Genomic DNA, 12,133 nt, shown 5'->3' on the forward strand with positions numbered 1-12,133 from the left:
GCCAGCTGATACAGCCTATGTGCGGGCCTGGACCGCGCAGCAATCAACATCAGCGGATTAGCAGCGCGACCGCTTGCAATGGGGTGTCACGTGGATCCCCCTTTGCAAAAGCAGCAAGAACACGATAGCTTGTTTTTCGTTCTCCTCGTGTCTTCCTTCCTTTCTCGTGTTGCTTTTTCTGCGATAATCGATCTTAATCATCTTTTCCCCCAGTCGGTCCCCTCAATTTGCCTTTCGCCCCCACATCGGAGTTCCTCGCTGCGTGCGCCGCGCGACTCCGTGTCTGCCACGTCCGCAACGGTTTTGGACGTTCGTGTCTTTCAATTCCTTCTCAACCAACTTGATTCACCTTCTCTCGATCAGCAGTCAAGGATACCTGCTTTCTTAACAATCCCAGCCGAATAAGAGCGCCGAGTCACTCCTTTCTGCGGTTAAAACCGCCGTCCTTCACGATGAAGATCCAACTGTCCTCTTCCTTGATTCTTCTCCTCCTTCCCGCCCTTACAACTGCGGCCGCAGACCCCAAAGCACCCAATGAGCCAAGTGGTCTAGTCACGAGTGGATCCTCCGATCTGAATTCTCGCTATGTCGATTCCGACTCGATCGTGTCCAACAGTGCTGCCAAAGGAGCATTGGACGCCCCTGTAGACGGCAAGGATGGCAGGCCGCATGCCGGTCCATGGGTGGAAACCAGCGCGGAGCGCGACCGAAAGAGCAATAAAGGCAGCGACGATATCGATCTTGTCTCAACGAAGTATGATGTCAAAGATCCTTCATCCGAGCATCTCGGCATGGGAGAAGGAAAAATGATCCCGCACTCCAACGGTGGTGTGATGGATGATCCAAACCGGGCAGGCCCCAAGGAAGGCACAAGAGGCACCGAGGGAGGCGTGTCGGAAAAGGGCAAGGAGAATCAGTTATATGCTGAAAAGGTGCCTGGCAGCCCTAAGGAGGCTCCTCCGCTTCCGCATAGCGAGAAGCAGAAGCAGCCATCTGACAGTGATGCGACAAGTGGAGGTGGTGGTCGCACCGCCGATGGTGCTGGGACCCTTGGAATGCTCGAGGTAATTGTTTCATTTCTTCCGCAATTATCTATTGCTGTTAGGGGAAATGACGCAGCAGCTAATACGTTCTTGTAGAAACCGGCCGATCTACCTAACAAGCCCCACGACATCCCGCATCCCAAATCACCCTCTCAAGCGAAAAACGATCCCTTGGCCATAGGGCATGGTTCAACTGGCTCAGGTCTAGGCTCGCACGGCGGCTCATCCACTTACGATAAAGCCTCGACCTCCACCTCTCCTGACGATAGCGATGGATTACATTCTCTTATTTTTGCCTTCACCATGATCCTCGTTTCTGAGATTGGCGACAAGACATTCCTTGTGGCGGCACTTATGGCGATGAGACACCCGCGACTACTTGTATTCTCTTCGGCCTTCTGTGCTCTGTTCGTCATGACTGTTTTGTCGGCTATTCTCGGCCACGCTGTTCCCACGCTGATTCCCAAGTCGCTCACGAAGCTAATTGCTGCCGTGCTCTTCCTGGTCTTCGGCGTGAAGATGCTGAAAGAAGGCCGCGAGATGTCTCCGGATGAGGGCGTTGGAGAGGAGATGCGCGAGGTTGAGATGGAACTGGAAGAGAAGGAGCAGGAGCAGCGGCGCATGGGCCGTCGTCGCTCTTCGATCACTCCTCACTCGCTGGAAGCTGGCCGTGCGGGCGGTCGTGCCAAGTCGCGCGGCTCTAGCAACCGACTGCCTTCGCCTCCGGAGAGTATTTCGTCGTCTTCGTCGCGTGGCTCGTCGCCCCACCCTCGGCGTCGCTGGAATGACTTGGTGGTGGGTGTAAGCAACCTTTTCTCCCTTCTTCTCAGCCCCGCGTGGGTGCAAACGTTTGTCATGACTTTCCTCGGTGAATGGGGTGACCGCAGCCAGATAGCTACTATCGCTATGGCTGCTGGTCAAGATTACTGGTGGGTGACTGTTGGAGCGATCACTGGCCATGCAATCTGCACCGCCGCTGCCGTCATCGGTGGACGAGCCATCGCCGGCCGTGTCAGCATGCGTGTTGGTAAGTGCTCGAACGATCGATATCATATGCTTTTCCCGGTACTAATACTCGAGCCACAGTAACTCTGGGCGGCGCTACGGCTTTCCTCATCTTCGGCATCATCTACCTCATAGAGGCCATGTATTAAATCACAGCATTTCGGCGGTCGAAAATTGTGCGTCCATTGTTATTTGCGAGTTCGGGCGTTTGACCTGGTGTGAGAGTCAGATACGTCTTTCTGAATATACTTCTGTATTAATGACATAATATTGCGATGGGCGTGGGATCTCTATTTACTGGACCAATATCAGAATCGATTGGGAGAAACCCGACGTATCTGGTGTCGACCTTCATTTATCTCCCTTTACTTCTTGGCTCCGCTCATACGTCCACATTCGCCAGACAGATAACTTGTTAACGTTTCGTGGGTCTTTTCTCTAGTGCGACGCCATCAATAAATCGATCCAGCGTCAGTGATCAGTTCCGTCCAGTCAAACGCGCTTTCGATTTCCCTGTGATTGCCGGGGTAAATATTACTGGTGCGTCCGCCGGGTTGACAGACCGATAGTTTACTAACATCGGCTTTATTTTAGGCCCAATGATTAGCCCAATTGCAGGCGGGTGGGTTGTCTCTAACTCAAACCTAAGCCGGTGACAGAGTATATAACACAGCATATCAGCCGTCGCTGGGTGGTGGCACTTTTCTTTCCCTCCGAAATAATTGCCGGTTCTCTTGGACTGAAAACGCGATCGAGGCAACTAAAGCATTATGCTGGCGACAAACGATACGTATCTGGCCACAGGCTCTGTTTTCGACGAGTGAAAGACATTCTCCCGCTTTTTATATTATCTATCAGTGTTGAGCCTGCGATTTCTGTGCTCGGTGCTTATTTCATTCTGCTATACTTCTTTTATTCCATTCTCTTTACATTTCTATCTGGATTTGACTACACCAAAAAGCCGTGCAGCACGTCTATAGCACAAACAAGATCATGTTTGGGGCCATCGCTGCAGGCACCACAATGGGCACGTTCGCTTCGCCTGGCCTTTATGGATGGGCCCGCCAAAGACCAAGTATGGCATGGTGGGCTACCTATCAGCCCGTGGCATAGCCATTGCATCCGTGTACGAAGGAATCGGTATCCATTGGACAATGACCATCCTAGGTCGCATATCAGTACCCCTGTCTCTATGGCACTGCTGTTCAACAGTCATAGGTTCACAGATAAGGCAGAGAAGCCGGTATGCAGTAACTCAGCTAGAAGGCCCTCGGAGCTTGGATGGTAAAGTTGCTATGGGAAATACGAATCTCGCACTGCTTGAAGAGTGCTTTGCAATACGGTAAGTTATTTCTAGCTGTCGCTACACATTTAACGAGCTTCAGTTTCGCACTGGTGATTCCATTGAGTTACTGAACGGCATACTTATTTTGAACTTGAACCATTGTGTGACGCATGAGAACGCTGTTCCTCCTTTTTGGTAGGGTCTCCATCTTCATAACTTGAATGCTGCAAGAGAGGACTTCTTTCTGAGCTTACACTCTTTCTATACATCTCTTGGTTTGTTTCCCCCTCAACATTACTGGTGGCTGGGATGGGAGCATAAGGGTGTGAAATACTTCCGCGATAGGGATAAGCTCTGCCTGTTTGGAGAGTGCCATTATCGGTATCTCGATGAGCAGCAGATAGGGCGAAATCGCCGGAGTCAAAGTACATTCTTTCCTTGAGATTGTCAGCGAGTACGCGAGATGAAAAGCCACTTTAAGTACCTTGGGCTGTTGACCGACTACAGCTCCCCCCGGCCATTTCCCGTATTTGCTGAAGTGACGTTTCTCGTTTTCCGTCAATGGCTTAGAAAAAGTTAGCATCTCCTTTCATAGTTAGAAGTAACATTGCTCCACCTCAGGATATGACTCTTTACGTCCAGACTGCATTTTGTGAAACAAGATACGTAGTGTCAGAAAAATTTCTAAAACACCTGATGGGATATAGCTGCGTTTAATGAGAGATGATGTATAGGACGTCATTGATATCGTCACGTGCTGTACTTGTCTGAATTATCTTACAGTACTGTAAGTGAGCGAAGTACAGTGACGGACCAAAATTACAGTATCTGTACACACCCGCATCCTGACCGCTTCGACTTACACCGCCTACGCCGTCTACCTCTGCAAACTATAGGCGCAATACAACACGCGCTACGCGTCTTTTATAACGGTACTCTGTACAATCCAACAGGCAATAGCACCTCGTTCCCGAGAACATTGATAGAGGCCAGCCTGGTAAACTAAGTTTTCGGTAGGAAAGCAGTTGGAGGCTTTAGCGAGGCCAAAATTTCGGCAGAAAAATATGGGACTGAAGTATTGGGGTGTACATGTACAGGACATACAGTCACCTAACATTAGTATTTGCACTGTAGTACCTTGGTATGCTGAGGGACCCACTATTTTTCTGCCGGAAGAACTTCAAAACATCAATTCGCATACAAAACCACTTAATAACTAGTGTGCCAGCCTTCGTACTTAATAACCTCCTCTATACGGTGTGGCATCGTCTCCGCTAGATTAACAAAGTGCCGAACAGTCAGATTTTCCCACGCATATTGCGCTGTATCTACCAATTCGGCTAGTGTGGCTTCGTTATTAGGCATCTCTCGTAGGTCAGGTCGAATCTTCAAGATATCGGCTTTCAACAACGCCCACAGGTTCTCAATAGGGTTTAAATCAGGCGAATAAGGTGGCTATTCCATCACAGTAATTCCCATTTGAACAAGGAGGGCTTATACGATTCTAGCAGTATGTGTAGGCGCGTTATCGTGTTGAAATATCGCATCCTCGTTGGCTAACAAGGTAGGGAGTATTCTTTGGTAAAGATCGTAGATAACCTCCTTGGTAATACCCTTTTTATCCGTATTTGGATCACCGTATAGAGGAATTAGGCCAGTCTTACGTGGTAAACCGGCAAAACAAGCCCAAAACATCTGCTTAATTTGTTTCCCCTTTAAAAGAGTCATCTAGACGCTATCTTCTCGCTCTTAAAGCTGTTTCCAAGGAGGAACGAAGCTCTATTCCTTTCGTATACCGCATCTACGCTCGATTATAGTCTCGTCCGACCAAAAAACCCTCTTCCAATCCTCTGGTGTAAAGTGGCGATAGGTAAGGGCCCATTAAAGTCGTTTCGCAGCGTAGATAGGCGTAAGGTAGGGCCGTTCCATCTTTCGCCACTTACGAAGGCCCATTTAATAAGTTAACCGCCAGATCGACATAGCGTAGACCTTGTAATTAACCACACTTAGTAGCTTATCGCGTATAATAGAAGGATTCGACTGAATAGCATCGTACATACTATCGCGGTCCTCTTCGGTAAGCTTACGAGGCTGTCCAGAACGAGGTAAACTAGCGCTATTAACGCGCTTCGATTCTATTCGTAGAGTGTAGTGGATTATTGACAGTGGAATATCAGGAAAGCGGTATTTCTTGATGCGTCGGGCACCCCATTTGTAGGTGAATTTGAGCTCACAGATACGCTCACGCGTATAGCGGTCTAGCTCAGGGCCACGCGCCATTTTGTCAGCGATATCTATAGGAAATAGGGAGGGAAATAGGGGGAAATAGCCTATCAACACGTCGCGTCGACCAATATAGCAAGGGGTGTATAAATAGGGTAGGCGGTAGGGAAATGGCGGTGTAGGCGGGAAGTACTATAGTGCAAATACTAATGTGACGCCACTGTAGATACTGTACTCTACTTCCGGGCTGCCATTGTATTGTGATTTACGTAATTATAGCTGGTGAGAAGTTACATGAACTTCCTCTATGGGGAGATTTCAGGCCTCATTGGTATTTCTCTCTCACATGGCCGGAAGTCTCTTGATAGCTCCATCCGCTCAGCTCTCCTCAAAAGCGAATATATCAGACGGATTACTGTCTCCTGGCTTCTATCTTTTTCCACATCAATGATTGGATCGGCTTTCGCTACTTAGCAACGTGGTGGCATGTATTTTATTCGAATTTGCTACATACGTTGCTCGTGTCCGAAATGAACAGGAAAATTACAGACTTCGTGCAACTGAAATTTTTTTACACGCTTAAGACAAAGAAAATGGTCAAATTATGTACAGAATATTTCGGGAGAGCAGATAAGATGCTACAAAGGCTTTCAGGACCAGGTGTTATCGTAACCAAAAGTATAAATCGCGAGGAGTGTCTGGAATGTGTCAAAGTTGAGAGCACGGGGGTTTCAAGGGGAGTTGGTAAAGGAAGCTACGGGCGCATGCTTTTGAACTGAGTTGATTAATTGCACGATATCGAGCGGCTGAGGGAGAATCTCAATAATCACCGATTATAAGTGTACCAACGGGGTTGAATAGTTGTCTGGTGATCCACTCCCCATCAAGCGCATGGTTGCCATTCATTAGGATTAGCAACCGGCTGGTTATCTCGTAATCCTACGGAGAATGGCTCTCATTCCTCACTTAAGCGCTCTACACATAGAATATGAGGTCTGCCAGCGCCGTTCGCTTGGGAGTGCGTCTCGCTTGGAGATTACCCTCAGCTGCTTATGTGAAGTATACCCTATGATACCATGGTGGGGGTTTGGAACAAGTCAAGTCTTTGGTAGAGACTTTCATTGCATGGGAAAACAATCCCCCAATTAAAGTGTGGCAATAACCAGCAAAGAGCGTCAAAGGGGCTTGGCTCCGTGATGGGCAAGAATGCCATTGGATAAAAAGGTGAAAAAAACAGGTTTTCGTCGCTGTCACTTATGAACTTCCGTCAAAGTACGATTGTTAATCTGCCTGTAAAAGGCCACTGGCATACTCCGGGCTCCGTAGCTGATTGCAGATCCGCAACCTCTTTTCGTTTTTCATTTCCATATCCCGCGCAAAGCCATGGCGCTTTTCGTGCCACAACACGTCCCTATCGGGTTATCCGAGGTAACAAATAGGTGCGAGATCAGTTACCCTCTTCTCGGATAGCACATAACCGTCCAGATTCGTAGGTACTCTGGCATAGAATCTTTAAGAATTGATCATTCCGGGTTTGTATGGTGGGGCTCATCACCTAGAAAATGGTCCGTAGTGTTCAGGGTAGACTAACAAAGATCACAATTCTAGTTTCGCCAAGGACCAAATGCGCCAGCGGACCGTCGTTTTGAAAAAAATAGCAGGGCCATTTGCAACTACAAATATTGCGAAACGCACTTTCAGGGAGATAGTTTTATTGAAAAACTTGAAGCATCAAAATGTACGTATTCTAATTTCCTCATCAAGCCTTGGGACTAACACAACAGATCGTCAATTTGGTGGATATATTTATATCGCCTTCAGAAGATATGTGCGCTGTCCCGCCATTATGATGGTGAGCTGTGCTGAACCTCATTCTCAGTTATCTCGTCATGGAGTTCATGGAGACGGACCTAAAGACGTTGTTGGAAGCGAGGCCCATCGGAAACGAATTTGCTCAGTACCTTGTCTACCAGGTCATGGTTTGTTTGATCACCCATTTTGATGATATCTACTAAACTGAGTCTCTAGCGTGGACTGAAATATGCTCATTCAGCGGGAGTGATCCACCTCGACTTGGCACCAAGTAAACTCTTAGTAAATCGGAATTGTGATCTGAGGATATGTGATTTTGGACTGGCGCAGGGCCCAAAGCTGTGGCATACTGGCTACGTTCGGGCAATGTACTACAAGGCCCCCGAACTCTTACTTGATTGGGAGGACTGTGATGGACGGATTGATGTCTGGAGCTCAGGATGCATCCTCGCTGAATTGATTCTAGGAAAGCCTCTTTTTCCAGGGGAGAATTCTATCCATCAACTTCACGCTATCACCGAGTTGCTTGGGTCACCATCGGAAGATATTCTAAGGAATAGAAACGTTAGAAGGGTCTGTACGGTGGATATCCTAGTGGTGACGTTCCCACTAATGATGGGAAATCACCAGACAGAAGATAAACACCAATCTTACTCTCCGGGACCCTCGTGGCACACTCGCAATCTCGTCCACTCGTTCCCAAGGAGCGAGGGCAAATCACTTTCTGCCATTTTTTCAGGCGTTGATCCATTAGGTATGCTCTTGCACACCATCAAGGGATATTTGTGCTGACTGCTTCAGCTGTCGACTTCCTCAGAAATACACTTGTTTTTGACGATCTCAAACGAGCCACTGCCGAGGACACTCTCAAGTTTCCGTATTTGGCACGTTATCACGACCCTGCAGATGAGCCAAATGCCCAAAAGAAGCTTGATTGGATGTTCGTTGGGATCGATACTTCAACTGATGTCTTGAAAGCGAAAGTGTAGGCTGAAAGTACAACCACTTTCTAGATCACAAAATACTAAATTTACCAGATTCGCCGAGGTACAAGGTTATCACGAGGAAGCGAAATTACAGGAGTCTGTTCGTCTGTGGCTTCAGATGCAGTGTATAACAGCGGGTTAATGTGCGTGATCTCGAAGCCAGTCCTCCGTGTCTGCGCATGTAACTCTGTCATTTTTCTTACAATGTGCGTGTTTTCGTCAGTTGTGCCTGCGATTATCACTTACAATACAATTCGGATTGAGGGTTATTAGCTGGGGCTAACACCCACATCAGCGGTCATCACCCTACAGCTGCATTTATAATCTACAGGTTAATAAGAGGGTACGCACTGCAATAGGCACCCGGTGTTGAATTAGTAGACTCCCAGTTAGAGGAAACGCGCTCGCTGCACTCAATTTCCGGCCTGTCGGCAGTGACCGTAATGGTTTAAGGGTTAGGGTTTCTGTGATTGAAAATTCACATCTACGCGTAAGTGCGATCATGAGTCCCCAAAGCGGACTAGTGGCAAGGAAATATTGATTTCCCGCTCCGGCGCCGCCAGCTAGCCTAACTACCCTAATCTTGAGACCCCTCAAAACATTCAACCCTAAGTCCAGTTACGCGTCAAATTGCATCCACAGATAAGAGTGGCGTCGTCTCTCATCTAGCATCGCCTTCCCTCTGAGAATATTGGGAACGTGTCGGAATCAATACGTAAACAAACACGTGAAGCGTCCTACGACACCGGCCGGGTACACCGCCCAGATGGCGCGTGTTGCAAGTGCCACACCGCAGCGCCGAGTGACCAGAAGCCAGAGTCGTGAACTCGATGATCCAACCTATGGCAAACAATCTTCTTGCAAAGCTAGCCAAGGAAATTCCGGTCAGGGACGAACCCAGGCAAAACGTGAGTGGCATACCATTGCTTTCTACTCCATTGGAGTCTTGGTCCCTCAGCTGCCCCATGTATGGCTATGTACAGATGATTTTGTTTGCGAGTCAACAATAGCCTCCTCGCATGTAGCGGGAAGTGCAACTAGTCAACTTCTTTTCTTGTTCCACAGTCTCCCCTGTTGTTCATGATCATCTGTTTCTTTGGAGCTCATTCTCCGATCTCCCTGCTTGGCCCTCGCCTGCTTGCATCATTCATCCCGTAAATGGATACAATGTTCTGACTTGTACAGATCTACCAACGGTAATTGAAGAATCATCACCGAGCTCGCGTCCAGCTCCTACGTCGCCACTGAGTTCCTCGCGGGTGCCAGACACACCAGCGAACGATGAGGGGAACACTAACATCTCTGGCACCACGTTCTTACCCCAGGACTTGTCGGATTCAGACTCCGAAGATGGCGAGCCCGATCTTATTGACATGGCCGAGGAAATGCCAGATCTCCAACAAGCCTCTACTCGTCTGCTGGAACTGGTTGGCACGAACTCCTCCGATGCCAAAGGCATTCTTGAGGTCGCAAAGCGCATCGCCAACCCCGCCAACACGGAAAACAAGAGATTCAAGCGCGCCTACAAGAAACTCGCAGACAGTATGAAAGTCTTCACTCACCATACCTACATAGACGCAGCCAGCGTCGGTCGTTCGATTCCATCTGTTACGACAGAAGACGCTTCTGCTTCCTGGGACCCAAGCCCATACCTGTACAGGGCAAACTGTGCACGATTAGCGCTAAGTGTCCTTTCCGCTGCCGTCGGCTCGCAGACCCCCGCGCAAGCAATCGAAGGTCTCGATAGGCAGTTTCCAATTCCCTTTATGGATCGAATGCTCGCACCGAAAGCTCCATTAACTGGCGGCGCAAGCTCCGCCATGAAGGCCACTGTCGACTTAGCCCTCGAGATCCGAACGCAGTCCGTCATCGCGGAACTGGAGAAACGCCAGGGCGAGAAAGACTTTAACGCCCGATCCATCTTGAAGAGTGTGTTTTACCATGATCTTGCGCTGGATAATGCCAATGACTCCGCACTGGACCCCGGCTCTCTTCGGGGTTTTAACCTTGAAGGGACTTTCGAGGATGATAATGGTTTTCTTCCCGATACCATGCAGGATGATGTTATCGTCCGCATAGACGAGCTGGAGACCTATCTTTTTGATGACAATGATGACCTTAATATCAAGGGACTTAGAACCGTCTTCAGTTGGCCCAGGTTCTGTCTGCGTACGGCGCGTTTTGTCCGGGCGCGGGAGCAAGAATTCAAGTCTATTATGGCTGCTCAGCCCGCAATCGAAGATGTGCACGCACTTGTGGTCAAAGAAATCGAAAAGCGGAGTCACCCCAATGCTGCCCAACCTCCAGATCAGTCACAGTTCGGCCCTGATCAAGAAGAACCTTCTGCCACCTTGAACGACGAGCACGAAATTGGAAAGCCGGGGTATGGAGAGGAGGCAAGTGAAGAACCAGCCTCTGAAAAGTCAGCACCGAAGCAGTATGTACAGCCGGGGCCGAGTAGACGGAAATCATCCAGGGGGTATGTTTGCAATTCCAATTATTTTCCTACAGTCACTGACCTTTGATTCAAGTCTCTGGCGTACCGCCGAAGCCATGGATTTCCTCGCGAACAGCCTGATGGCCAAACACTCACGAGACTTCGCCTCCCCGGGAACACAGCCTGCTAATACCCATAAAGGTAAAGGCGTGGCCACCTTTCCCTCTGCTCGAGGCGCAAACACACCTGCTAAGCGCACCGAGATCACTGAGACCCCAGAACCCGAACTATCTCAGTCCCAACGGGCATCGCGTAACGGCACACAACAAGCCACGGAACACGATGGGCCCGTCCTGAATCCTATTGATGAGGAGCTTATTTTCGGTCTGCCAAGTGAAGCTGTCATGTCTACCAGTCCCCAGGGCTCTGAGCGGATCAAGCGAGTTAGCCACTACCCAGGGCGATTCTTTGACTCCCCCTCCGCAGCTCAGACACAGCCATCGAGGCGTCGTACAATTTTTGACCGGCAACCGAATGCCTCGAGGGTCTCACCTTTGGGCTCTGAGGAACCCCGAAGTGCAGAGAGACCTCGCGCTCCAGCCATACAACTACAGTCCACCCTACAATCAATTTCCAGAAAGCGCGGTCGGGGTGATTCAGATGACGAGACGAGCGACGATGACAGCAGCTTTGACCAAGACAACCGCAACCATAGCATTGCACAGCGCAGAGCTCAAGTACCAGAACAAACCCGTCCAACTGACAAGCGGCAACGGGTGAACGACGATGAGTCCGGCCCGGAAAACCAGCTACAAGAAAGCTTAGCTGCCAGCCAAACCCAGTCAGGGTCACAAATGGTTGAACGTGTGCCTCCAGTGTCGACTCAGCGTGAGTCTCGCTGGCTCGAGGAAAACTCAACTCCCCGCTCATCAACCCGACCTAAGCGCGTGATTGCTCCCAGCAGCCGTACTCGGAGGAGATGGACACAGGAAGAAGACGATCGTCTCCTCATGCTTGTGGGAGTACACGCTACCCAATGGGCGGTGATCGAGCGCCAGGACCAAATATGTCCTGCGAGTAATGGAGGGCCGAAGCTAGGTGGTCGAACCCAAGTAGATATGAAGGATAGGGCGCGAACTCTGAAGCGCAAATACGTCAGGTATCATAGACCATACTCCCAACTGTCCTGACTTTTGCTAACACCATGTCGTAATAGGGAGGGATTGCCACTGCCGAAAAATTTCGACCGCGTCTCAGGCTGACTGAATTTGATTATTGTTGTTGGCCCTTCAGCGTCCGCTGTGGCTACGATCTTGCGTTCTGTTCTATGTTTGTGATACCC

General features: G+C 49.4%; 5 protein-coding genes across 5 annotated transcripts; 3 read left to right on the forward strand and 2 right to left on the reverse strand.

Annotated features, from left to right (window-relative positions):
• Positions 1 to 452: 452 nt before the first annotated feature.
• Positions 453 to 2,197, forward strand: N7482_009693 (uncharacterized protein; the record flags this gene model as incomplete). The annotated part of the gene is made up of 3 exons (XM_056691817.1): positions 453 to 1,064; positions 1,140 to 2,070; positions 2,130 to 2,197. 3 exons carry the CDS (start codon positions 453 to 455, stop codon positions 2,195 to 2,197), a joined length of 1,611 nt encoding a protein of 536 aa, XP_056539523.1.
• A 1,276-nt stretch (positions 2,198 to 3,473) lies between these two features.
• On the reverse strand, positions 3,474 to 3,898 carry N7482_009694 (uncharacterized protein; the record flags this gene model as incomplete). Its single annotated transcript, XM_056691818.1, has 2 exons — positions 3,474 to 3,770; positions 3,818 to 3,898. Coding segments are annotated over 2 exons (378 nt in total), but the record flags the coding sequence as incomplete, so codon positions are not given.
• A 1,388-nt stretch (positions 3,899 to 5,286) lies between these two features.
• On the reverse strand, positions 5,287 to 5,613 carry N7482_009695 (uncharacterized protein; the record flags this gene model as incomplete). Its single annotated transcript, XM_056691819.1, has 1 exon — positions 5,287 to 5,613. One exon carries the CDS (start codon positions 5,611 to 5,613, stop codon positions 5,287 to 5,289), a length of 327 nt encoding a protein of 108 aa, XP_056539525.1.
• A 1,567-nt stretch (positions 5,614 to 7,180) lies between these two features.
• Positions 7,181 to 8,496, forward strand: N7482_009696 (mitogen-activated protein kinase HOG1; the record flags this gene model as incomplete). Its single annotated transcript, XM_056691820.1, has 4 exons — positions 7,181 to 7,535; positions 7,610 to 8,122; positions 8,146 to 8,353; positions 8,406 to 8,496. 4 exons carry the CDS (start codon positions 7,181 to 7,183, stop codon positions 8,494 to 8,496), a joined length of 1,167 nt encoding a protein of 388 aa, XP_056539526.1.
• Positions 8,497 to 9,120: 624 nt separating this feature from the next.
• N7482_009697 (telomere repeat binding factor family protein) lies at positions 9,121 to 11,981 on the forward strand (the record flags this gene model as incomplete). Its single annotated transcript, XM_056691821.1, has 3 exons — positions 9,121 to 9,262; positions 9,540 to 10,795; positions 10,866 to 11,981. The coding sequence occupies 3 exons, from the start codon at positions 9,121 to 9,123 to the stop codon at positions 11,979 to 11,981; spliced, it is 2,514 nt and encodes an 837-aa protein (XP_056539527.1).
• Positions 11,982 to 12,133: the final 152 nt, after the last annotated feature.

This window comes from Penicillium canariense, assembly GCF_028826845.1.
Source record: "Penicillium canariense strain IBT 26290 chromosome Unknown utg000007l_segment0_segment0, whole genome shotgun sequence".
NCBI classification, from domain to species: domain Eukaryota; kingdom Fungi; phylum Ascomycota; class Eurotiomycetes; order Eurotiales; family Aspergillaceae; genus Penicillium; species Penicillium canariense.